Source organism: Mesoplodon mirus (assembly GCF_964341445.2).
Source record: "Mesoplodon mirus genome assembly, chromosome: 17".
NCBI lineage: Eukaryota > Metazoa > Chordata > Mammalia > Artiodactyla > Ziphiidae > Mesoplodon > Mesoplodon mirus.
This window is the reverse complement of record NC_138993.1, coordinates 33,109,511-33,136,030: the sequence shown is the minus strand read 5'-3', so window position 1 is coordinate 33,136,030 and position 26,520 is coordinate 33,109,511. Positions and strand designations below refer to the sequence as shown.

The 26,520-nt window shown below is 36.1% G+C and overlaps 2 protein-coding genes across 4 annotated transcripts in view; both read right to left on the bottom strand.

Moving 5' to 3' along the window:
• Positions 1–1,015: 1,015 nt before the first annotated feature.
• TDRD3 (tudor domain containing 3) overlaps positions 1,016–26,520 on the bottom strand; it is a 207,473-nt gene continuing 181,968 nt past the window's right edge. For all 3 annotated transcript variants that reach the window (XM_082602562.1, XM_082602560.1, XM_082602561.1), the window contains 2 exons: positions 7,176–7,301; positions 1,016–1,268 (listed from right to left, as the gene is read on the bottom strand). In XM_082602562.1, coding sequence (XP_082458688.1) covers positions 1,238–1,268; positions 7,176–7,301 — 157 coding nt within the window. In that variant the 3' untranslated portion in view covers positions 1,016–1,237. The remainder of the gene's footprint in view (positions 1,269–7,175; positions 7,302–26,520) is intronic.
• LOC309792570 (trimethylguanosine synthase-like) lies at positions 14,163–17,518 on the bottom strand (the record flags this gene model as incomplete). Its single annotated transcript, XM_082602256.1, is given in 6 exon segments — positions 14,163–15,179; positions 15,181–16,045; positions 16,047–16,338; positions 16,341–16,562; positions 16,565–17,459; positions 17,462–17,518. Coding segments are annotated over 6 exon segments (2,523 nt in total). The 3' UTR covers positions 14,163–14,987.

Below are 26,520 nucleotides of genomic sequence, written 5' to 3'. Positions count from 1 at the left end.
TGTCCCCTGCATCGGCAGGCAGACTCTCAACCACTGCGCCACCAGGGAAGCTCTCTTTATTTCTTTTTAACTACTCACTTCTTATTTCATAGGACTAAGAGTATTATTTTTGTCCTATTAAATTAAGAGTTTGTAGTTTAGACGTACTGGTTCTCTGTAATGGACATTCTGGTTGATTCTCCAACACCTCTCCCTCTCCTTTTGGCAAGTATCCTGACTTTCAGATATATATCTTCTGCCTCAAATCGAATATGCTTCTAGGAAAGCAGATGGCCCCCACTTGTAAGGGTGGGACACTTGGATCAGGCCTAAACTAACCCACAGACCCTTGCTGAAGTTTCTGGTTCATAGGTTGAAAAGTCGCACAATACAGGTAAATGTGGCCTGAGTGTGAAAGATTCTTTTCTCTTCTAAGTGCACTTCTGGAAGGGACCCCAACCCCATCCCTGGATTTAATAGCTCAGGAAGCTGTAGCCATCCTGGGCTCACATGGGGCAGCCTGCTGTAGAACGCTTATGCCAGAGAAAGCAGAAATGAGATGCAAAGAATCAGGATCTTTCATGACAACTCTGAGTCACTAAATTAAACCAGCTGAAATCTACTGTACTTCTGGTAGTGAAGTCAGTCAGTACTTTAGTGTTTAAGCCAGTTTGAGCTGTGTTTTCTGTTATTTGCAACCGGCTTCATCTTAAAAGATCCACTGCACATTTTATAAGGAAGGGAATGACTGTTTTTCAATCAAATTACATTAATAGAGTGCTAAAACAACATATACAAGTTTTGAATATTTTTTGCTGTCATATGTAGTAATGTTACCATACTAAGAACTGCTATTTGGCTTCAGGTTGTTTTGTAAGAAATGTGGCAAGCTGTGTAAGTCAGTTTATTCTGTAATTACAGGGAGGCATCAGTATGCTGTAATTGCCATTCTACAGAAGGCAATTAGTATGGGGTTAGTACCAGATGAACAAGAAAAATAACATTCAGCAAATAAAACATACAGCAAAACAATGTATTTAATAGTGCACTGGTTTTATTGATGGCAGAAGAAAAAATTCTTTCACTTGTAAAAGGTATTTGCTTAATTTATTGTATTTTTTCCCCATTCTTTATGTGGGTTGAATTTTTTTCCCCTAAAATCTGTCTTTTAGTTCTCCAGATAATAATATCCACCATGGCTCCATCTTATTCTGAAGGGAAAGTAGGAGGTCTATCAACAGGTTTTGACCAGGATGTTTCAGTCAACAGCTCCTTTCTTCACAAAGACTCTATTTAAAAAGAGAGGAAGAAAGTGAAACTGGACCCTCAAATTGACTTTTCCATATGCAAGATACACTGCTGAAACTTACCTGTAAATGTGAAGTGTTTGTATAAGTATCAATAGATCACAAGTAGAGCAAATTGGACACTGTTAATTCATAAACATACTGATTTATAAATATACTGATTTATAATTTCTATAAATCAGTATGTAAACAAAAAGCAAAATATTTTAAATATTTTTTTCTTCTAGAAATTCTTAAAGTACATCTCTGTCACTGTTAGTCCCTCTATTGCTAGTATGTGGACCTCAGGAATTCGGATTAACTGAGTAGAGTTTAACAGAGGATGACCTAAAAAAGGTGCAGTCTTCCAATGCACGTGTACCCCCATTCTACCCGCCTCCATTTCCCCTTTGAACACCTTTGAGCTGGTTTAGTCTCACAAGTAATTTACTTGAGTCTGTTGCCTCCCCCTGCCTGCTCCCCACCTTTATCAGATACCACTCTAGTAGAAACACTCTGGGTGGTGACAACAGAAAAGGCTGAGAGAGGTGGTGAGAGAAGCCTTGTTTGCTCCAGTCCTATTTCAGTCTCATGGATGAAAGAATGGTTGGGCAGGGATGGGTAGCATTCCCATGGCTGCATTCAAACAGCGCAGAAGTCTTCTGAGGTAAATAGTCTCCTGATTAGAAAATAAAGAGCTTTGGGTACTATTATCCTCACACGATGCCTATCCTGCTGGCATCACGGGATCCTGTAATAATAGCTATCTTTATGGCAATCACTTCCCTGACCTTGATTTGAAAAATTTTGCAAAAAGATGCTGATTTAGATTGTCAAAAAAAAAAAAAAAAAAGCCCTTTAAAAATCCATCTTTTACCAGCTACAAATGGTGCTAAAACCTGGACCTTAGAAAATAAACAAAGTCATGGTATTTATAGAGTAGTCTATGCTTTGCTATTGGTTTCAAGGTTTCTGGTTAATATGCAAAATTGTGAAGACTACTCTTTCATGAAACAAATAAGAAACTAGAAATGAAATTAAAAGTGAGTCACCATTTATTAAACCACTTTGCATACTTAGCCTTAACCTCCATGGCACTAGGGAGCTTCCTGCTGATGTGTGTTGTGTGACAAGGTCTTTCTACACAGGTCTGCCATTTCTCTCCTTTTACAGCAGGACACGAGGCTGTAACTCTTTGACTGGACCAGTGCAATAGCTTCTTAGATTCTTTACCTCCTGGTGTTGTAATCCATCCTACATCCAACAGCAATATTTCTTTTTTTTTTTAATTGAGGTATTGTTAATTTACAATGTTGTGTTAGTTTCAAGTGTACAGCAAAGTGCATCAACCATATGTATACGTATATCTCCTCTTTTCTGGATTTCCTTCCCATTTAGGTCACCAGAGAGCATTGAGTAGAGTTCCCTGTGCTATACAGTATGTTCTCATTAGTTATCTATTTTATACATAGTAGTATATATATGTCATAACAGCAATATTTCTTAAGCTTAAGCTTAATTTTAATCATATAATTCTTATTCAGAAGTTCATGATAGCACCGAACACATCAAAGTCAAACTCTTAACGTGTCTAAAGCCATACTCTTCTTCCACCACCGATAACTGGTATCTAATTCCTAGGACTCCAGTAATGTCAGAGACCTCTCCAAATGCACATAGTTCTGGTCATTTTCATTGATTATATAACTATGTATACTTTCTCTATCCATATATGCTCTTATCTCTAAGTTGTCTGTAACAATGATGAGCCCAGGAGCTAGAGGTTTTGGGCCCTCTCTCCCCTCAGCGGGTGAATCTGACTTGCCAGCACTCTTTCTCAGACCTAGGCCTATTTCCCACATTGCCCCCAGAGACCTCCTCCTCCACTGAGCCCTAACTCCCAGCTATCTCTTGCTTTTGCTAAGCACTGATGTTGTCCTTAGGACCAGGCTCAAGCAGAATCTAATTCCCTTTCCACTTTTGGGGAAGTATATGAGTATGTAGGGGTGGGCGGTGGTGGCGATGGCATAGAAGGCTTGTAAAAAACCTTTTTAGGATAATCAAAGAATGTAAATTACACATCAACAACTTTAAATCTTTGATTTAATACATTGATTTAAAAAACACTTACTTAGCAGCTACTATGTGTCATTCATCACCTAGCAAAGTACCCAAAACATAAAGATTATGACTACGAAATTATGTTTTTTAGAAGTGATAAAAGAAAGTGTCTTAAGTGTTTCTCACTATCTTGAATAATTTTAAATAACAAAATCTTACAAAAATTTCAGCATATATTAGAATTCATGCTTATATTTGCTGGAAGTCAAATGGCTGGATACAGTGTATATCTTCTTTTTAAATGTTTAAGTTAAATGGAAACCAGGAATGAGGAAATAAAAACAAAATACACTAACAGATGTAAAATAGACAGCTAGTGGGAAGCACAGGGAGATCAGCTCCGTACTTTGTGACCACCTAGAGGGGTGGGTGGGATAGGAAGGGTGGGAGGGAGATGCAAGAGGGAGGGGATATGGGGATACATGTATGCATGTGGCTGATTCACTTTGTTGTACAACAGAAACTAACACAGTATGGTGAAGCCATTATACTCCAATAAAGATGTATTAAAAAATAATAAAAAATAAAAGGCCTATGTTAAAAACCTTTCATTTAAAATTATATCTTAAGAAAAAAAGTAATAAATATAACAACTTAAAAAAAAAGAAAATAATATATTCAGTCGTGTGACAAAAGCAAAAAGTATAATTCTTATTGCTGAACCTCCCATTCAAAATTACTTCATAATTTTTCATAACATATGTTTGAACTAAGTACAAAAATGAATAAATAATTTTTTTCAACCAAGATCACATGTGTCTTACTAATTAATTTTTAGAGTAAATTTTGCAGTGAGGATTTTCTAGTGATACCATCATGGGACTGTCCCCCACCAAAATTAATTTTCTTACTGTGAGGATTTCCATGTCAACAGTATAATCCAAAGCAAGCATCTGGGAAAGATGGAAGATTTAGCTCAGGAAACATAGAAAACCACTTAGATTGTAAGATTTTAGTTGATTAGGAACAATCTGCACTGTACAAGATTGTAACATTTTAGTTGATTAGGAACAATTTGCACTGTACAGTTTGATACAAATAAGCTACAATTACCCCAGGGCTGTGGTTTATTATTTACTTTTAAGCAGTGTACTCTTTTTCAAAGGAAATTTTTGATGGAACCCTAATGTATAAAACATATGAAAGACACTAAAGAAGAGGCCAGAGGACTGAGAGTTCTACCCATTGGCTACACTCTTACTCAGTCCCACCATCTTCTCTCTACTTCTAGCCCTCCCTTCAACAGCCCTAAGGCACCCTTGAAGAGCCCTAGAGTGCTGCATCCACTGTCCTAGAGCAATCAGAGGGTTGAGAACCTTTGGCCTCATTTTAAAACCTGTTTTAAACAATTTAGAAGACCCTGGAAAGCTAACAGGGAATTCTGTTTTCATTTACCTTAAATAAGATTTAATTATAAGCACACTGAGCTTATTTTAAAAGTGGATGTTCAACCGTGCACAATGTAAAGTTGCTGAAGTCCTTACGTATACTTTAATTCTGCTTTGGTCAATTCTTGCATGCTACAGAAAAATGCCCAAAGTCAAGAAGTAGCTCTTCTGTGATACTGTGGACAAAAGGTTACGTTTGTTTACTTGACAGCCTTGTATTAAGTGCAAAGAAAAACCAACGATAAGAGGGAAAGGGCACTAGGCTGGCTTACTTGGGTAAATCAGAAGTCAAATAGCATCAGGTTTCTGCTCCAGGCACACTATTACATAAGGAGCAAAGGGTTAGAAAATATATGAAAACATTTCTTCATTTAGGATGACAGAACTAATTTTTAACCAATGAAAGAGCTTTGGGGAAGCTGCAGGAGATATAAGACTCTGGAACAGTGCTGTCCAGAAATATAATGTGAGACATATGTAATTCTTACTTTTCTAGTAGCCACATTAAAAAGTAAAAATAGGGCTTCCCTGGTGGCGCAGTGGTTGAGAGTCCGCCTGCCGATGCAGGGGACACAGGTCCTCCTGTCCCCTGGTCCAGGAGGATCCCACATGCCGCGGAGCGGCTGGGCCCGTGAGCCATGGCCGCTGAGCCTGCGCGTCCGGAGCCTGTGCTCCGCAACGGGAGAGGCCACAACAGTGAGAGGCCCGCGTACCGCAAAAAAAAAAAAAAAAAAAAAGTAAAAAGTAAAAATAAACAGGTGAAATTATTGTAATAACTTTTTATTTAACCCAATTTATTAAAATATTATCATTTTGATATATAAATAATAAAAATTATTGAGTTTTTTTTCAAACTAAGTCTGAAATCTAGTATGCATTTTTTATTATTTATAGCACATCTCAATTCAGGCTAGCTGCATTTCAAGTGCTAAACAGTCTTGGCTGGTTTGAGAGTCACTTAGTAGGGGACAAATACAATGTGGATAACAGCATTATCAGAATGAACAGCTGAAATAAGGAATAAGAAAATAAGGAATTGGGAACAATTTCTTAAAAATTCTCAGTAGTCTTGCTACTAAGAAGAGACTAAGAAAAAAGATATAAAGTCTAAAATAGTCTTATGTGATGTATAACAAAAGCTGTAATGGGAAAACTCTAATTATTAAAAAAAATATTCAAAAACCCTGGCATAAGGAAAAAATAGAAATGTTACCAAAGATGGCAAAAGTATTTCTTTCTAAAAACATATTAAGAAGTAAGGTCTTTGTTCATCAAATGAGAATGTCTTAGATTGGTCCTATAATTTGCTGACTTTGTTATATTTCTCTTCCTTCCTACTGAAGATGTTTTTCAGATACCACCTCTCTTGCTGAAACTCTAAGATTAAAGTTTCTGGATTGACAGCATAAGGCCTCAAAATTACATCTCAATAAGCAGTCATGTTGTCTTCATCCAATTCCTGAAGATATATATGAAACACTTCCTCTTTCTTAAAAAGGACTGAAATCAATTAAACAAAAAATAAACTCAATTACCCAGGTTGATAATTATTTAGTCCTTTGTTTTCTTTCATCTTCTTCCTGCTTTCAAACCTATAGTCATTTCACTGATTGTCATCACCTCCAATAGAAAAGAGTAGGCATAGAGAAAAAAGGGGATTAGGGATAGCATTTGCGGGGAAAGGTTTGGAGAAAAAGTAGTTTGTAACTGTGGTATTATCTTAAATACTTTATAATTGAAAGTAGTTTTAAAACATTAGTTATCTTCTATTACAGGCAAACCCCAGATATACTGAGGGCTCAGTTCCAGACCACCACAATAAAGTGAATATCGCAATAAAATAATCACCCTAAGTTTTTGGTTTCCCAGTGCATATAAAAGTTATATTTACACTATACTGTTGACTACTGAGTGTGCAATAGCATTATGTCTAAAAAACGATGTACATGCCTTAATTAAAAATACTTTATTGCTAAAAAGTGCCAACCATCATCTGAGCCTTCAGTGAGTCAAATCATTTTGCAATAGTAACATCAAAGATCACTGACTACAGATCACCATAACAAATATAATAATAATGAAGTTTGAAATATTGTGAGGATTACCAAAATGTGACACAGAGACAGAAAAGTGAGCAAATGCTGTTAGAAAAATGGCACTGATAGAATTGCTTGATGCTGGGTTGCCAGAAACTTCCAATTTGTAAAAAATGCAATATCTGTGAAGTGCAATCCAATGAAGCACAATAAAATGAGGTAGGTCTATATGTTATTATGAAATATTATATATATATAATACTTATATATTATATATAATAATATATTATATATAACTGGACTTATATATTTAACATGATAATATCTTTCTTTACATGGAAAGCTCCTCACAGTGTCAACTTTACCTTCTCACATTAGGTCCGAGCCCGGGGAGGTTGGTAGAACTGCTGGGTTGGCCGAGTGGATCGTCTTGGCTGGCCATCACCTCCTCTACGGAATTCAAGAGTTTGGTCATAGGTGGCTTCTTCTTCCTATTTGCAAAGAGTAGTGATTTAACATGTTCAAAACAGTTCCAAGTTTCCTACATTAAATATATTTTATGGTCCCCATTTTGATATACCCTCTTAAGCTGCCCTGGGATTCACATCTGTCAACTTTTATAATAGTGGGCGGCAGGGGAAAGAAAAAAAAAGGCAAGGACATTGTTAAAACTCTTTTTGTCCTTGTTAATAGAAGGATGAAATTTATAGTGGTAACATTAGAATCAAATTTAATTCTAGAAAAGGAAACTATTTCCACATAATAGTATGGTTATCTCCTCAAATGACTTGACACAATGTGGTAAAAACACAGAAAAGCGAGCAATGTAATACAATTTTAATTGAATATTTGGGCTTCTAAATATTTCCAGGTATTTATCATGGAAAGGGGTTTTGGTAAGATATGGAAAAGGGATTGAGGAGCCAGAGAATGTTCACCAGCTGTTTGTCCTCATCTGATGAAACCTCCAACATCGTTAAGAACCTTACATCTAGAGACAGGAAAAAATAATGGATTGGAATGAGGAGAGAAATACAATTTACATATAAAGAAAGCTTCATGCGAGACACAGCAATTGCCACAGTAAGACGCAAACTGTTTTCTTCTCATATTCTTTCTTACTGGTAGAACCAGCAACTCAAGGAATGGCATGGATAAATTAGTATAAGCAGAATAAACAGCAGAAACAGTACAGTTAATTACAATATTTGAAAAGGACTTAGAAGCAACAGAAATGTAGCCAAAAGCCACACTGGTTTCTTACTGAGTGCTGCCACCCTGTTATTTTAGTGTTTTAAATTAATGCGGCTGTGAAGTATGTTCCCTTCAGAGAGAGAAAAAAATTGGCTCTCATTTTTGTTTATGAAAGAAACAGTATCTATTTCAAAAGCAGAGTTTAAATTCCAGCTGAATTATCAGAGCACAGTAGTTTGCATGATTTAGGAAATTTATCCTATTTCTTCCTCCTCCTCCTTACTTTATCATTGAATCTTCTATCCCAAAAGATTGCTTTCCTTTGACCCTAATAGCATATGGAGTTATATGAAAGACTGAGTTCTATTCTTTAATTTTTACTGGTCAACGATTGCAATTTTACTTGATGCAAGTAGAAAGATGCTAAGATAATTTGATCAAATCCTATTATTTAGAAATGATATTTAATATTTGGCACGAACGTATCACTCATTAATAGGCATTCTCCACAGTATTCTTAAGAACCGTTATCTCCATTTTATATAAAGGCCACGGAAGTCCAGGAAAGGTTTGTGACTTTGCCCTAATACTTCGAAGATAAGTCTGAGTTTTGATTCAGATACTGCTATTTAAATCCTTAAGTTTCGGTCTGCATGTAAAAGAAATAAACTAATTGCCCAAAATTAATGATCACCCTTAAGGGGCCATCATCACCTAAATAAGAGAATAGAGAAATCTGACAATATATCTGGCATAACTCAATAACAACATTTTAGAGACAAACTTCCAGATTAGTTCTCCTTTCTCTATGCCCCTTTCATTAATAATCAATCTCAAAATGGTTAGAAGCATCAGATATTATGTCTATAATTTAGTAAAGCAATTAAGATGCAGGAAGAAAAATTAAAGTGCTCAGGAAAGAAGAGAAATATTTTTTATTAATATGGTCACTGCTCTGAATGATTATTGTCAAATCTTATAGCTAAATTTGAAAAGAAACTATTTATTTTTATGACATATGACATTTGCAACCGTGCATATTAACTGAGAAGGATGAAAATATGTTTGCTGCTGTAGAAGGTGAAGTAATTATTCTAGGAATTAGAATGGAATCTTATTATTCTCCACACCCAGCTGCAAAACTGGTTAGAGGACATCTAAAGACCTATATACTTTATCAATAAAATATAGTATTAAAGGTAGGACACTACATTTACTTAGTGAGTGAGCTGGATTTATATAATAAATATGACATTGCTATTTGAAAAACTATCTCTACTGTTTAAAAGAATCTCAGACTATACTAGCCATAACCAATTAAATGGTTTTATAGAGATGACCAACCATGAGATTTCTTTCACATTATTTGATGTCTGCACAATCATTTTATACAAAATGGAGGTAAAAAATAAAAATAATTCTGACAGCTTGGTTTTCAGTTGTCAAAGGCACAATCTTGCTCTTTTAACTTTGAAATATTCTTCCCACAGAGTAGTTGGGGGCAAACCTGGTTACCCACAAAAATCACTTCATACAGTTTAGAGCTAGTAATTTTTAGTAATGAATGAACACCTCTTTCCATATAACACACAGCTCAATTTAATAGATCAGTTTATTTGGAGTCATCTTTGAATGACATTTATACCTTTATCTTCTTCTTTTAGTTTCACTACTCTGTAACAGCTTTAGAACTAAAAAAAAATTTAATTGCACAGTTGATGAACATTTAAAAAAAATCTGACAATATTTTGAGCTGGCACAGTCCTGGAAGGCTATCTGGTCTGTCCCCTTAGATTTGACAGATGAGGAATCTCTAAACCAGAGAGGTGATTTTCCCAAGTCACAGAGCTCACTAGAGGAAGAGTCCAGACCAGGGCCGTTTTGTTTCTGACTCAGACAAGGCTCTTTAAAAGACTGGTGATAATGTTTATAAAAATGGAACTGACCAATGCCATCTTCACCAAAGCTTTTGAGATTTAGAACCATTTTATTGGGACTCAGATTTTTGCTCACCATGCTATCAGATTTACCTGGTTTTAAAATACTAAATAAATAATATTTAAAATGCGCCCTCTTTTTATGCCAATATTTAGTAGTTTATTACTCCTTTTAATGAAAAGATACATATGCAATAATCATTGTGACACCAAACATGAATGAGGTGATATGTTGAAAGGAAAAAAAGAGTCACAGCACCAATGCAAAAAGGAGATACACAACGTCACCTATAAAACACATTTGACGGGTCACAACTACACCTTTCCTGCATATCATTTTTAGTCTCTCGTTAGCACAAACTACATCTTGAGTGAGAATACAGACAAATACATTATTTCCTCATTTATAAATGAGCTGTTGGAAAAGCTCATTGTAAATCAGTTACTTCGAACCTGGAACATACTTCAGTAGGAGGTGTGAAACACATTTAAATACAGGTCAGGTTCTCTGTTCCACAAACAAAGGTGATGTGCAGATAAGCATATAAACCACCACTCTAAAGAAGGTGGTGGATCTGGTGGTTCTCAACTGGGAGTGATTTCCCTACCCCACAGTGGGGGGGCGGGGGAGGTAGCCAATGTCTGGAGACATTTTTGGTTATTACAACCTGAAGGAGTAGATGGGGGGAGTTGTTACTACATCCAGTACGTAGAGGCCAAGGATGCTCGCTAGGCAAATGGAGGAGGAGGAAACTTCCTATTCCTAAGTGTCAGGACAGCCTGGAAAATAATTCTGAAGTTCTGGAAGTTTGGGTTTGCCACCCTTTCCCTTTCCCTTTTCGGATATTTCTTCTGCTTCTGTCTCTAATGCCTAAAAGCTGCGTTTATGGAACTTCTGTGGGGAGGTCTATATTTGCTGACAATACTATGTTTTCCTCTGCTTCAGCAACATGTTCATACTAACTTAACTTACTGAATTGCCTTATCTTACATTACCATTTCTCCAGTATTTTTGCACAGCCATGACTTTGTAAGGAGAAAACGATTATTGATTACTGGTGGGAGTAAGGAACAGGAATGGCAATTCTCTTCACAAAAAACTTGGAAAAACTTACTAATATTGTCACCTCTAATAGCTATTTTGTGTGAAATTTAATAAAAATTTTTCTAGTCAGTTCCTTTTAACAATTTGCATAGCAGTCACAAAAACACAAGCCAGCATACAAAATGTATACAATGTACCCTCAACAATAATCTTTGAACTCTGAATATTTTGAACACTGAAATCTTAATGAGTACATATCTCCTTCAGTGATTCACATATGAACTACTTATGAATTTCCAGACCACCTTTGCCTGTCTGGTTAACTTGTGTAGTCAGTTTATAGAAATAGAAACTAATTTTAATATAAAACCTAAGCAAACAAAAATTTTAAAGACAAACCTGCTTTCCCAAAACATCATGTAATAAAGGCAAAATAGGGACAGTAAAAAGATCATTGGTTGGCAAGGGTTAGGAGGGATGGAGGGATGAACACACAAAACACAGGAAGATTTTTAGGGCTGTGAAACTATCCTGTATGATACTATTATGGTAGATACATGTCCCAATACATTTGTCCAAACCCAGTGTACACCATGAGTGAACCCTAATGTAAACTATGGACTCTGGAAAATAATGATGAGTTAACGTAGGTCTATCAATTGTAATATATGTACAACTGATAGATGGTGGGGGATGTTGATAAATGGGAGAGGCTATGCATGTGTGGGGGCGAAGAGTACATGGGAAATCCCATACCCCTCTCAGTTTTGCTGTGAATCTAAAACTCCTCTGTAAAATAAAGTCTAAAAAACAAAAAACAGGCTGTAAAATAGGCCACATCAGTGGGATACTTTGCACCTCTTATATTGCTGATGTGGTAGATCCTTAATATTTGATGAAATATTTGTTGACCTGCCTTATTAAAATGGCACATCTTGATCCATTCAGATTCTTCCTGTGGTTATCCGTAACTAAAATATGAGAATTAAATTTCTTTCATCCTTGTGATGCCATCAGCATTAATTAATGTATGAAAACCACTTTGAAGATTATTGAGCTTTCTGAATTGGCTCTAGGTTGTGTTTAATTTTGATTATACCTTGGATATTCATAACATTTCCTCTTGGTTTTCACTGGAAAACTTTGACCTTTGATTTTGCTTTTTAGTCCAAGCAATGAAATAAAGTACCTCTGCCCCATTCAAAAACAAAAACAGAAAATCATGTAATGGATTCCAAAAGTAGAACTTAAAATATTTTAAGTAATCTATTTTAGATCAATTATACAAATATTCTATTATATTAGAGTAACTGAAAATTGGAGAGTAATAAAGTAATTGAAGATTATGGATAACAGCTGCGCCTACAGGAGTCAAGTATTATGATTAACACTGAACCTTAGTTTACCAATTATTCTTGTTTAAAAATATATTCCAATTCCATATTTACAACTCCACCACAAAATAAACTGGGTCTGTCTGTGGTAGCCTGGAACCACAGACTACAAAACAGATAGCTTCTATAAAGAACAGTTAGTCCAAACAACTAAGAAGCTCTAATTTGCTCAAGGAATTAGTACCATAACCTGAGTTAGTAGGTCTTCTGATTCATAGTCCTGTCTGCCCTTCACACTATGCTTCCAAGTAATGAGGACAAGAAATACAGATACAGTGAATGCCAGAATTGGAAGAGGATTTGGGGATAATCTAATTGAGCAGATTTAAATTTTAAAAATCATCATTATCATCGTCTATTTTTGGGGTAAATGTGACACTCTTCTTTCAAATGAAATTTTATATAGAATTCCAATATAAAATAGATGGGCTCAGGTTACAGTGGGTGCTTTTACATGTGTATGTGAGCAGTATCCCCTTGGCTTTCTCTTCTTTAGTTCTTCCAAGTTCTGTAACCCTTAAAGCACAAAAACTAAAACCCAACCTGGTTCAACCTCTGCTGTACACTAGGAACCAGTTAGGTTGAGTGGCTTGATTAATATAAGAAAATGAGCTGCTGAAAGAACAGGAACGGGAACACAGGCCCCTGACTCAGTTCAGAGACTGTTGTCTTTGTGTGTTATCACAGGGAAAATCTAAACCCTGCTTTTGACTTCTATGAATTAAATTTCTCATTTGACAAAACAAACTCACCTTCTATAACTAAATGGGGAAAAATGAAAATCTCAGGCTTCATTAAACATAAGCAAAATAAGCAAATGTTATGATAATAAACTAATTTATCTGTTTTTGAAACTTTGAGTGAAATAAGATACCATTTTAGAATAAAGTGTAATGCAGAATTATAATCCCTCTTTCCCTCAGAGCAGCTCTAAGATAATCTGTTTAATATACCACATCCAGTAATAATTTATTTTAACCAAATATTTTGTGGCAGAAAAAAACCCACACTGCCACATGTAAAAGAATCAACTTAGAACACTCCCTAACACCATACACAAAAATAAACTCAAAATGGATTAGAGACCTAAATGTAAGACAGGACACTATAAAACTCTTAGAGGAAAACACAGGAAGAACAGTCTTTGACATAAATCACAGCAAGATCTTTTTAATCCACCTCCTAGAGTAATGGAAATAAAAACAAAAATAAACAAATGGGACCTAATGAAACTTAAAAGCTTTTGCAAAGCAAAGGAAACTACAAACAAGACGAAAAGACAACCCTCAGAAGGAGAGAAAATATTTGCAAAGGAATCAATGGACAAAGGATTAATCTCCAAAATATATAAACAGCTCATGCAGCTCAATATTAAAAAAAAAAAAACCCAATCAAAAAATCGGCAGAAGACCTAAATAGACATTTCTCCAAAGAAGACATACAGATGGCCAAGAAGCACATGAAAAGCTGCTCAACATCACTAATTATTAGAGAAATGCAAATCAAATCTACAATGAGGTATCACCTCACACCAGTTAGAATGGGCGTCATCAGAAAATCTACAAACAACAAATGCTGGAGAGGGTGTGGAGAAAAGGGAACCTTCTTGCACTGTTGGTGGGAATGTAAATTGATACAGCCACTATGGAGAACAGTATGGAGGTTCCTTTAAAAACTAAAAATAGAATTACCATATGACCCAGCAATCCCACTACTGGGCACATACCCAGAGAAAACCATACTTCAAAAAGACACATGCACCCCAATGTTCATTGCAGCACTATTTACAATAGCCAGGTCACGGAAGCAACCTAAATGCCCATCAACAGACGAACGGATAAAGAAGATGTGGTACATATACACAATGGAATATTACTTAGCCATAAAAAGGAACGAAATTGGGTCATTTATAGAGATGTGGATGGATCTAGAGACTGTCATATAGAGTGAAGTCACAAAGAGAAAAACAAATATCGTACATTAACGCATATATGTGGAACCTAGAAAAATGGTACAGATGAACCAGTTTGCAGGGCAGAAACAGAGACACAGATGTAGGAAACAAACGTATGGACACCAAGGGGGGCAGTGGCAGGGGTAGTGGTGGTGGTGTGATGAATTAGGAGAGTGGGATTGACATATATACACTAATATGTATAAAATGGATAACTAATAAGAACCTGCTGTATAAAAAAATAAATAAAATTTAATTAAAAAAAAACATCCACACTGATTCAAGACAAGAAACAAAATTGATTCAAAATCTAATAACTAAGCAACTGGTCCAAAATGCATGGCTGAGAATATAATGTTTTTTTTTTTCTACTTCCTTTCACCACCATTTTAATAGAAAAAGAATATAAACTTCTATATTATAAAATATAGTATTTCATATTTTTTCAATAGAAACTTATAAAACACTAACTTTATAAAATAAATGGATGTTTAAAAGCAAATTCCGGATGATACTGCATCAATGTGGGGAAAAAGTGTATTAGGGTACAAATACCCATGACTATGGGTACAAAGTATCAGTGAATACAGAGAAGAAATTCCAAGTGAAGAGTGTTCTGACCACTATGATCTTTTGATCTCTATACCACCTCACTATGATTCAGAGGCTGATCTGTGGATCAGTTCCCCCAAATAAGCAGTGATTGTCTTCAATCTATTATTAAGAAAGTTTTGTTCTATTTTCACTTGCCCTCTAGGCCCAGCCAAGGATGCCACCTGGTCGATATTAGCATTTCTTGGAAGAAAATAAATGATATTATTAGTGATCTTCTGGGAAATTCTGAAAAATTTCAAAGCCATCAGGAGACATCATGGTGCTGATGTTGAAGATCTTGGCGGTGGTGTAGTCTGGTCCTCCCCAAGGAGGGCTGAGAAACACGACATCAGCCTTTAAACGAGAAGCCAGCTGCAGGAAATCTCCACAGATGAACTCAGTCTTGTCCGCTACCCCATAAATTTCTGCATTACTGTGAGCAAGATCGATCTTAACAGGATCAATATCAATGGCAATCACTGTCTTTCCTGTTAAGGCAAACTGAATGGTATTTCCTCCAACTCCACAAAATGCGTCGACTATGGTGTCACACTGGAAGGACTGGCTGACCCTGCCGGAAATGTGCTCAGCAATCTTCTCGGGTGTAACTGAAAACCAGCCTTCTCTGTCTAATTTAATCCCATCGTCAAAGTGGGAGAAGAGCCAGTATCTCTGGGCCCAGTACTTCGCCAGCTTGGGCACAGCAGTGATCTCAGGAGGCACACCAATTCCCTTTCTGTTCTTGCTCTTCTTCTTCTTTTTATTTTCAGCTTCGGCTTCTACCTGAAGACGGTCTGGTGCAGCCTGGGTGGGGCAGTCACCCTCATCTGTCACTGCTGTTTCTGTGCTGTCCCTGTCAGTTTTCTCTGTTCCCACTTCCCCAGCTGGAGACATGGCATGACACTTTCCAGGTTCTGGCTCACTCGTCTCCGGTGGGTCACCCCCTTTTTCAACAGACACTTCTTGTTCCTCTGAACCACTGCTTGTGCAAGTATCTTGCACGTTGTTATGAGAAACTGACTCCTGCGATGCTTCCTCATCCATTGGTTCATTAACCCATTTTAGGAATTTTTCTACCTTACTCAAAGTTTTTCTTTTCTTGAAGAGTTTTTCCTGGCTCTTCAGTGAAGAAGATGTGTTTGTTTTTCATATTGATTTGTCTTCTCATGTCCAAGTACTTTGACTTGTGTGGATACCTGACCCGCCGGTGACTGAAATTTGAAATTCCACCATATTTTTGTCCTGAGCCATGCTTGAATCCTAGAAGGGAACTGTCGACATCAAAGTCTGAATCTGGGTTTTCATAGATGACCAGTTCATGGCTCCTCTTGAATTTGTTTGGCTTCTGTTCAGGTGGATCTTCGCCACTCTCATCTCCATCAGTGCCGATGAGATGTGGTCTGTCTTTGTGTTTGCTTCTGATGACTCTTGTGAATCCTGAGCTGGTTGGCTTGTGCTTCTGTTCCCAGACACGCTGCTTTCCTTGCTTCCTCCATTACATGGTTCACTTTGGCCCGAAGCAAGGCATTCTCTTCTGCTGTTAACTTCACTTAAACACTGATGTCCATCACAACTCACAGAGGGATCTAATCGGCTCTGTTCTACTTCCTCTGAATTCAGACTTATATTACTAGTCCATCAAGAATTTCATTATGATCTTTATCACTTGAACTAGGGCTTTCACTACCCATTGATGAAGATGGAGAAGAAAGTTCATCTGCTTTCATGCGATTTTCATCTTTCTTGTTGTCAACTACTGTTTTAGGCACACAAGTATCTGTATCACAGCTTTGCGAAGCATCAAAGGTCCAACCCTGAGCTTCCCAATACTGAAACTGTTCCAAATAATACCAATACAGCTGGCTATAATGCTGCTCCCATTCCTCCTCTGTATTAGGGATGTTCCAGTGTTCTGAGGATGGCGTCTGACCTACATGCTTTTCTTGCCAGCTTTGCCACAACAGTTCCCCCCGGTATTCCTTCCAGTACTTCTCCCAGAGCTCCATAATTTCCAGCTTTGGAGATAATGTATTTTCAGCAGGAAGATTCTCACCTTCAATGTCTTTTTTGGTTCGAAGTTTATACCTTCTGGTGTTCTCATTCTCAGATGAAGATGGATCATCTGAAGCCAAAATGTCATCTTCCTCACATTCTTGTCTCCAAGATTCTCTCTTAATTTCATCTAAGTACTTCTTTTGATGTTTTTTTCTCTTTTTTATTTTAACTTTGTTTCTAGTATTCATAGATACCTCAAAATTCTTATGTGCAGACACCCTACCAAACTGAAGTGGCAGCCCCATACTTCTCATGAGTTCAGCCTCAGAATCAAGTTCACTTTCATCTGGGCCTATGTCTTTGCTGTCACGTGACTCTGCAGTGCCCTGGGAACAACCACCTTCTTCCTCTTCTGTAGCTTGCTCTCCTGCACTGTTGCAATCGTCTTTAACGTAGTAGCCTTTTAATCCCAAACTGCACAATTTCCGATCTTCCACAAACGCCCTGGAGCAGAGGCAGAGGATGCAGGAGCCCTCCCAAGGTCTTCAAGGAAGAGACACATCTCCACCCCAGAGCTCCACTTCTCGCAGTACATCATAGCACTGCAGAGGAGGCGGCCACGTGGCAAATGGTGCCAGAAGGCCTCCCAGCCGCTGTTCTGCTGCTGGGGACCGAGGGGAGGACTGGAGGTGTGCCTGGCTGCCAGGGAGGAATGGCAATATAATGTTTTCATTCCTGTATCATGTAGAATTTCAGGAGAACTCTGAGACATTTCACTGTGTTCTGATATTCTCTTTTTAGAAAAGAGTATATTCTCTAAAGTTACATAAGAATTAGGTAAGGATTATTGATGATTCTATCAGATATTAGGAAATCATCTGAATCCCTACCTCAAGGGTTTTATTCTATACTCTGCCAACTAAAGCACTACCCAAATAAGACAACTAAACTTTAACATGGAAGAAAACTGGATGTTTCAATGACAGTTAAAGCAAAAACAGTACTATCCACCATTGTCTTTCCTCTAACATCGTTAAGATCTTCTACTATTTAATACAAAGTAAACAAGCTATTTTTGGCAGCTTAGACACTCAAGAAAATGCAACTCAACATCAAAAGGCTGTATCCATATTTCAACTAGGAGAATATAATACAAAAAAGAGACTAGAAAACATCACCCTTATCAAACTTCAAATAATAAAAGTACTGATACTCTTCCATTCAAAAACACACCCAACTTTATTTAAAACTTGGAACAGACAAAAAAGGAATGATTATTCTACTATGTGCCTGGCATTTTATCTCATTTAATCCTTGCAACAATGCTTTGAGTTACTTAATCTCATCCTTCTACAGATGAACAAGCTAAGGCTCAGTGTAACTTACCCAAAGTTATGTAAGTGGCCATGCTTCAATAAGACCCCTGGGCTGTCCACTCCAAAGTTCTTTTCATGGCATCACATAGTGTATATTTTACATTGCTTGCTTCAGACAGTTTTGCTTATTTTTTTCTAAGAGCTAGCTAAAGATTAATTTTAAATAAGTAGATGGCTTCTGCCCGGAGGCTAGTATAAACAACATTTAATGGTCAGCATCTTTGTTGAAATGCCATAGTGAAGTCCAAAGAATGAATATATGATTTGTAAAAATGTGTACCTCTCTCCAACTCATTTCCTCTTTTAAAACTAAAGGCTAAATAGATTCCAAAGGTTGTCCAGAAGTCAGGGTAGGAAGCATATTTCTGCACCAAAAGATGCCAATCTACTCAGATTTCCTTGAGAGATACCTTATCATGGCATTGGTATTTAAGACCTCAGTCTGTTAGGTCAGATCTGAGTCTGAGTTTAGACTCCACTACTTCCTACATGTGTTACTCAACTTCTCTACATCTCAGTTTTCTCACATAGACAACAGTAATCAACTCATAGGTATACAAGGAGCATTACATGAGATAATACCCAAAAAGAGTTTAGCAAATAAGCCATATACATTGTCTATTATTCTGAATTAAGTAATTCTTTGACAGTAATATATACATGCTCACTTCAATTAAACTATCAAGACACAGATTTTGCTAAAAATCAGGTTTGTTGTAAGAATATTCCTCAAATTGCTTTGGTCAGATAAGGAAAGTGGAAAAACCACTGAAGAAAATGAAAGAGCCAATGCAAGGAGAAAGACTCTTGTCACCTGCTTGTCTTTTATTTCTTCAGAAATTTTAAAAACATCTATACACAAAAACTAATAATTTCACATTATAAATCATTCTATTGTTACCACTGTTTTCATTTCTTTTAGGAAGAGGTCTTCTTTTTTAATTATAGAGAAAAAGGGCAAATACAACAAAGAAAGGAGAAAATTAGCAAAGACACATTACTGAAAATGATTAATCAAAAGTTATGCATTATTTGCCTAAAATATGAATATTTTAAGAAAAAGCTAAAACTAAAAGTGATTAACCTCTTTGAACATATTGCCTTAATACCAATACCATACCCTTAAAATTTTATCAAATGCCATAAAAAACAGAAACACTATTTAAACAGCAGAGGTATAGCAATGATGATTAATAATGGAAAATGCTTATCTATGCCTGTTGATATGTTTTCAGGTCAATGCCTATAAATTATCCTTGCAAAGCAACTGCTTTCCCAAATATGCTAATTGAGCAAATATGTTTTAGAATATTTTATGGTTAAAACTTATAAGCACTAATCACAAGTGGTTAATCATTTCACTCCCTCATAAGTTATATCATTTTTATATCTTAAATTTGTAACTAATACAATATACTTTAAGAATGAATTAACTAATTCTTTCTCTGAAAGTAATAATTACCACATCATAATGCCAGACTGCTTTTTATTCTAAAACAGTCAGCCCAGTACATTTTATGTAATTGACCACTTGAGACAAATACTTATGGTATGCTTCAGTGACCTGTAATACAGACTAAAGAAACAGAATTAGAAAAAAAAAAAAAAAACTCCACATCAAATTGATAAAATACAGGCCAGATCTTTGCCATTAAAAAGTACTGAGTGTTGGAGTAGGGAAAGGAGACGACTTGACATGCTTTATATAACTTTAAGAAAAGGTTTGCAATATCTAACAGTACAGAAATAAAATCATTTGCTAATGTTTTCACCCCGTTAGTGAAAGTTAAGGAACATAAGATTGACAGGAAAAGAATTAAAATTTTGAATCGTATAGCAGTTATCTATAAGATTATTTATAGTTATCTATAAGATTACAATGTAATAATCATTTTCACATTTAAATCCCATACATACCCAGCAACCCATATTAACAATGTCTGCATAATGAAGTAAAATTATTACTCTTTAGTGAAACATAAAGAAAACATGTTTAAAAGTCCTTATCAGTTATCAGGCTAGTTAATAAAAGCTGTAGTTTTAGAATTGTGAGGTGCCCCAGGAGTCAATGATCTGATCTACAAGATACAAAATTCATCCCCACACATCACACACAGGTGGTGTGATGGTTCTGTCTCCTTCAAATAAGTGGTGAAGGATGCTAAGGCTTTCTCAGGCAGCCAACCTCACTCCTTTGTATCCTTCTCTAGAAAGTGCAAACTACCCGGGCTTTCTAGTTAAGCCTATTTCCTTTGCCATATGGAAGATTTTAAATTATTTTAAAACAAATATTATGTCTTTCCCTTAGTCTTCTATTTTCTAAAACCAAAAGACTCAGTTCCTGGAATCATTTGTCAAATACCATTATTTCCAGTATCTCCCATCATCTTGATCATCTTTTCCTTTATACATTTTAATATTTACTATTCTACGTAACCTAGTATTCAGAATAATATTGCATGTATGGTCTGCTTGCAGCATAATACTACTATTTCCCATGATGAGCAAACTCTACAAAATCATTAGTGCAATCTGACCTCGCTTTAATGTTTTTAGCAGCTGATCATTCCTTGCTCATACTGTACTTGTCATCAAACGAAATGTCTATAACCTACTCCCAGGTCTATTTCATTGTATATTTGAAGAGAATTATTTTCCCATCCTAAAGTTTTAAATTTAACTGTAATTGAATACATGCACTATTGAAAGATACTACTTTGGCATAGTGTTATCATTGGTGTGTTCTGAATAACTATATATTAAGTCAGTTTTCCTAAAAAGTTATCTTGGTAATTTGTTAGGTTTCTTTTTTTTTTTTTGCCTAGTGGAAATTGGAGGATTACCACCTAAAACATACATGGGTGGCTAAAATGTAGTTTAACCCTGAAACTAGATTCCAGTGAAATTTAGAAGATAAAAGGAGATTCACAGTATAAGATTAAGCTCTTAGGAACAGAACTGTAGGTTAAAGGAATAGGTTGATTCTTTTTCTACTCTTTGTAAAATATTTTCTAGCCCCTTGAGAAATACTAGCCTATACCTCTTGCATATACATCTTTGCTTCTCAATTTAAAATTCTCTAAATTTTAAGAGAGAATTAAGACTGAATGAACTAAATAGTTGAAAGTTACTTTACCAAAACTGTGTATCACATATTGAGTACAAACTTACTGCTATGATGAAATTTTTATATACATTATACAAAAAGTAGTTTGGTATCATTTATCTCCATTTACAGGTAAAGTGTAAAATCATGTGCTATGATGTCAGCAAGCCTGCAAACTGAACATCAGCTCTACAACTTACTAGCTCAATGATTTTAGGCAAGTTTCTTAATGGCTCTGAACTTGGATTTGTACTTTTTCATGTGTATTAAGTGGGAATACTAATAATTATTTCATAGGGTTCCTGTTGTTATTAAATCAGTTAACACATATATGGTGCCTGGTGTATATGTTCCAATTATAAGCAGGCGTTGTATAGAAGGAACTCCAATCTTCACATTCTCAATCATTTATTCTAATTTATTTCAATATGTTGGTAAAGATATAACATATCGTCTTGCTGTTACCTAAGTATAAATTACTCTTAGTATGATTAAATTTATGAGTTTTTTTCCCTCATGTTGAGATTTCAAAATGTTCGGTATATGAAGAGTTAGCTTTTTTTAAAAGAAATCATTTTCTTTCCAAGCTTACCTTCTCTTCTCAATCATTTTTGATGGTTAGACTATTGAAGAAAGAAAAGGTATCACAAAGCTTTTCTCCAAGAATAATAAGGGAGATAAACTCATTTCCATCAACTTAGGTAAAGAAAAATTAGACAGTATATATCACCTGATTTAATTAAGGCTATTAAACATATTATATTTTGCTATAATAATACTATTTCTAGGTTTATTGAAATTCAGGAACCATGTTTTTAGTCACATGTAATTCCACACCTGAAACATCTGAGATGTTCAATAGAGGCTGGGGGAACTGATAATATACTATGGAGAATACTTTGCTCATCATCAGACCCAAAGGAAAAGCAAATAAATGTTTGTTCCTACTGAATATGTAAATATTCTTGTAGTTCAAGAATGAAGCTATTGTTCCTTCTCCATTCAGCCATGGCTGGAACAATGATGTTAAGAACAAATCAGGAAGGTATAAAGTCTCTGCATTAGAGTCAAGAGATTTTCTTGGGTGCTTCAAATACCCAAGAAATAGATCAAAATCAAGTGCTTATACAAATAGCTTTAAATACATCATAAAATTAATAAAACAAAATGGATGTGATATCATTTAGGTGCTACAGTTCTTACTGTAAAACACAAATTATCCACAATGCTATCTACTCTGAGCACCACCTACTATGAATCACTCAATGAGAGAATGAACAGCCTCCGGACGCGCAGCCCCAGCGGCCATGGCGCACGGGCCCAGCCGCTTCGCGGCATGTGGGATCTTCCCGGACCGGGGCATGAACCCATGTCCCCTGCATCGGCAGGCAGACTCTCAACCACTGCGCCACCAGGGAAGCCCCAAATCCCGGTTTTGACAAGAATCCTGTCAATGTCAAGCAGCACGTACACTGACAGCAGGACAGGCTGAAAAGCTCTGTGTCAGAGCTGGGATGGAAGTCGCCAATTTATGAAGGCTGTTATAAACCACAGGATTTCAAAAGTGTGAAAGAAAATGATGGAAATTTTTATAACTTTGCAGGCAATACTATGAGCTTAAAGGGACTGCAGTTCTTTCACTTTATGAGAAAAACTAGTTTACTTTAAAAGACTTGTGAATTTTTATATTAAGGCTATATTGTAAGACTCTTAATACAAAAGTTTGTTATCCTAGTAACATTCAAACAGAAAAGAAAACTTTAACAGGAAATATAAAAGGAAAAAAAATTAATTCAAAGAAAAAGATGGTACAAGGAAGCAGTTTCGGTTTCCTTCCCAACTCCTGATCTGGAAGTTCCAATCAGTAATTGCTGCGGCTGTCAAGGGTCAACAAATATCACTCTGAGGAAGTGAACAATAAGGGAGGCTGCTATTTCTAAATCCTTGAAGGAAAACTAAAGAAATGGAAACAAAAGTAATTAAGAACCTATGTGCCAGGCATTTCAATCATTTGATGACTGAACAAAATATTTATTGAGTAGCTACTATGTTCTTTAAGACAACCAAAAGATTATGTATCTTGCCCAGGTTATGCTGGACTCTAAAATCCATGCTCTTTCCACACATCCCAGTAGATGCAGAGGCTGAAGGAGAGAATTACCTATCATGTTAAACTTTTACAAGACTTATATAGATCAAAATCAAGTGCTTTCCAGCTCATTTACATTTTCAATACATCATGAAATTATAAAACAAAATGGATGTGGTATCATTTAGGTGCTATAGTTCTTACTATAAAACACAAATTAGGGCCTCCCTGGTGGCGCAGTGGTTGAGAGTCCGCCTGCCGATGCAGAGGACACGGGTTCGTGCCCCGGTCTGGGAGGATCCCATATGCCGCGGAGCGGCTGGGCCCGTGAGCCATGGCCGCTGGGCCTGCGCATCCGGAGCCTGTGCTCCGCAACGGGGGAGGCCACAGCAGTGAGAGGCCCGCATACCGCAAAAAGAAAAAAAAAAAAAAAAACACAAATTATCCACAATGCTATCTACTCTGAGCACCACCTACTATGAATCACTCAATGAGAGAATGAACTACCCTGAAATGGCTACACTATCAATAAGCAGCTACTATACTTTAAATAAATTAGTGTTAAGAGCTTAGAATAATGTTGGGTACAACATTAAGTGTTCAATAAAGTTAGCTATCATTACTCCTTCACAAGTGTAAAGTTCCATTCTTTATAATGTCACATACAACACATTTTTTCTTTTATTGGTTTGAGTCAAGCAATTTGCATTATTCTAGTGAGTTACAGAGGTTGAGAACACATAAGGCTAAATGAGCCTTGATGTGGCACTTTACATTTACAAAGTGATTTTACAATTACTGGTGTCAATAACCAATGTAATACAAAAGTGAGGCTGAGAATCTGGTCAATTAGCAACATGTTCATTTCTCTTCCATTGAAGAAAGGAACCCAGAGGTAATCTTCTTTACTGAGACAAATCCTACTAGCTTACCAAATACAGTACATTTGTCTTTCAATACCCATGAGCGATTGGTTCCAGGACTGCCCCTCTATATCAAAATCTGTGCATGCTTATATAAAATGGTATATAGTATTTGCATATAACTGACACACACCCTCCTGTAGACTTTAAATTATCTCTAGATAACTTATAATATCTATTACAATGTAAATGCTATATAAATTGTTGCCTGCATTCAGCGAAGTTAAGTTTTGCATTTTGGAACTTCCTATATTTTTTTTTTCAAATATTTTTGATCCACAGTAGGTGGAACCTGTGGATACAGAGGGCTCACTGTAATTGTCTTTATGAAATTCATCCAACTTAATGTCCCCCACCCTTGGTATCCACAGACATGGAGACTCTTCCGAAAAATATTACTAATGAGAAGGAAAGTATAATAAAGCAGTAAAATTCACCAATACAAATATTTTCACACCAGATTCTTCCCATTAACTATTACATGTTCCAAGACATTTATCCTCAGAGGCTTAGATGCATACAAACAATTCTGCTTTGTATATGTAATTGGCAAGTTCCTAAATTTACCTAAGAACTTATAATACATTTTAAATAAAGGATGTTCATCCATTTCATAATTTGATAAACCTCATAGTATTGTTTCTGTTTAATGAGTGTTATCACATTCTGTGGCATAAACTTTGAGACAGATAACTTTCTTAAGCTCTCTTAGGAAAGTTGAAAGTGAGTTGTTGAGGCTCTTTTTTCAGAAATCTTTATCAATATTTTGGTATGGTAGCAATGAGAAAGGGCTGTCCACTTCAATAGCAGAATAAGAATATTCCATGGTAGCTTATAAATTAACTCTTTGATTGTGAACAGCATATGTTCTTAACTGGTTTCATATTTGGATTTTGTTTTATAATTCCATAGCTAGACAACTCTTTATAACTGTCATGCAAAAATTATGATGAGCATTTAAAAATTTTTTTCCTTATTTAAAACTGTGTCCATGTTAGGAAAATCTCCTTCTGTAAATAGGTCAGTTAATAGAAAAGTCAATAGGTTAAGTTTTAAGAGATTAAACAAGAGTTTAAAATTTTCTACCTTATTTTCTTCTCTTCTCCTTACTGAGATAAGCCACTCTAAATGAACATTTTAGTAACTATCACAATTTTTTAAATGATACCTCTCACATGCTTGCACACTTGCACACCCAAACACACACAGGGTCATTGCGTCTGGGAATGTTCAAATACCTAATTAACATTTTTATCTATTTAATGTATCACTACCTGGCATGAAAATTAGCTCAAGAAGGCCTGAAACTTCTGTTAACATTCTTAGGATTATACTAATGTTACTAGCAAGAGCTTAAAACCATTTTCACAGGGCATTTTCCAATACTGAATTCTGCTGAGGTCCCAGGGCAATAGCATAGTCATTATGACTGTGCAGACTTTCAAATATCAGGTCCTTAATGAGAACCTCTACTGAAAATTGGCTGAGTGGTTAACTTGTTAGTTTCTACTTAATAAACTCGTAAAGGTCTTCTCATTTTTATATCCACTTAAACTTTTCCTGCAGTTACTAAAAGACCAGAAACTGAGAATGAACTCTCACAGAATGCTTTGCACATAAGTTTTACTAAGGGATGAAAACTTCTGCTGTGAAAATACATTCTTGGTCAGCTTCTTCTCCCACTTTCCTGGGTGGTTCCTAAATCTTTACATCTCTCTTCAAAATTCCTCTCCTATTCTTGACCTCATTACTTTGAACAGATGACCTGCTTTTACTTGACAGAAAAGAGTTCATTAGTGAAGAATTATTCACCTTCCTTCCCTGACACCCAGCTTACTCTCATCCACACCTATATTTACTTCCTTCCTCTCTTCTCTTTAGTACTCCTCAACATACCCAAAGTCACCAAAGTGATCGTACCCCACTTTCTCACCACAGCCTGGATTTTTTTTAATCCTTACACCTATTTTTACAACCTCTCTTTCTCTCTTTTCTTCACTCTGCCTTTGATGTAAACATGCTTGGATTTTCACCCTGAGCTCCTTTACTCCTTATTCTCTTCTTCTATCCTCTTTATCTTCACAACCAAGATCCTATAAGTAG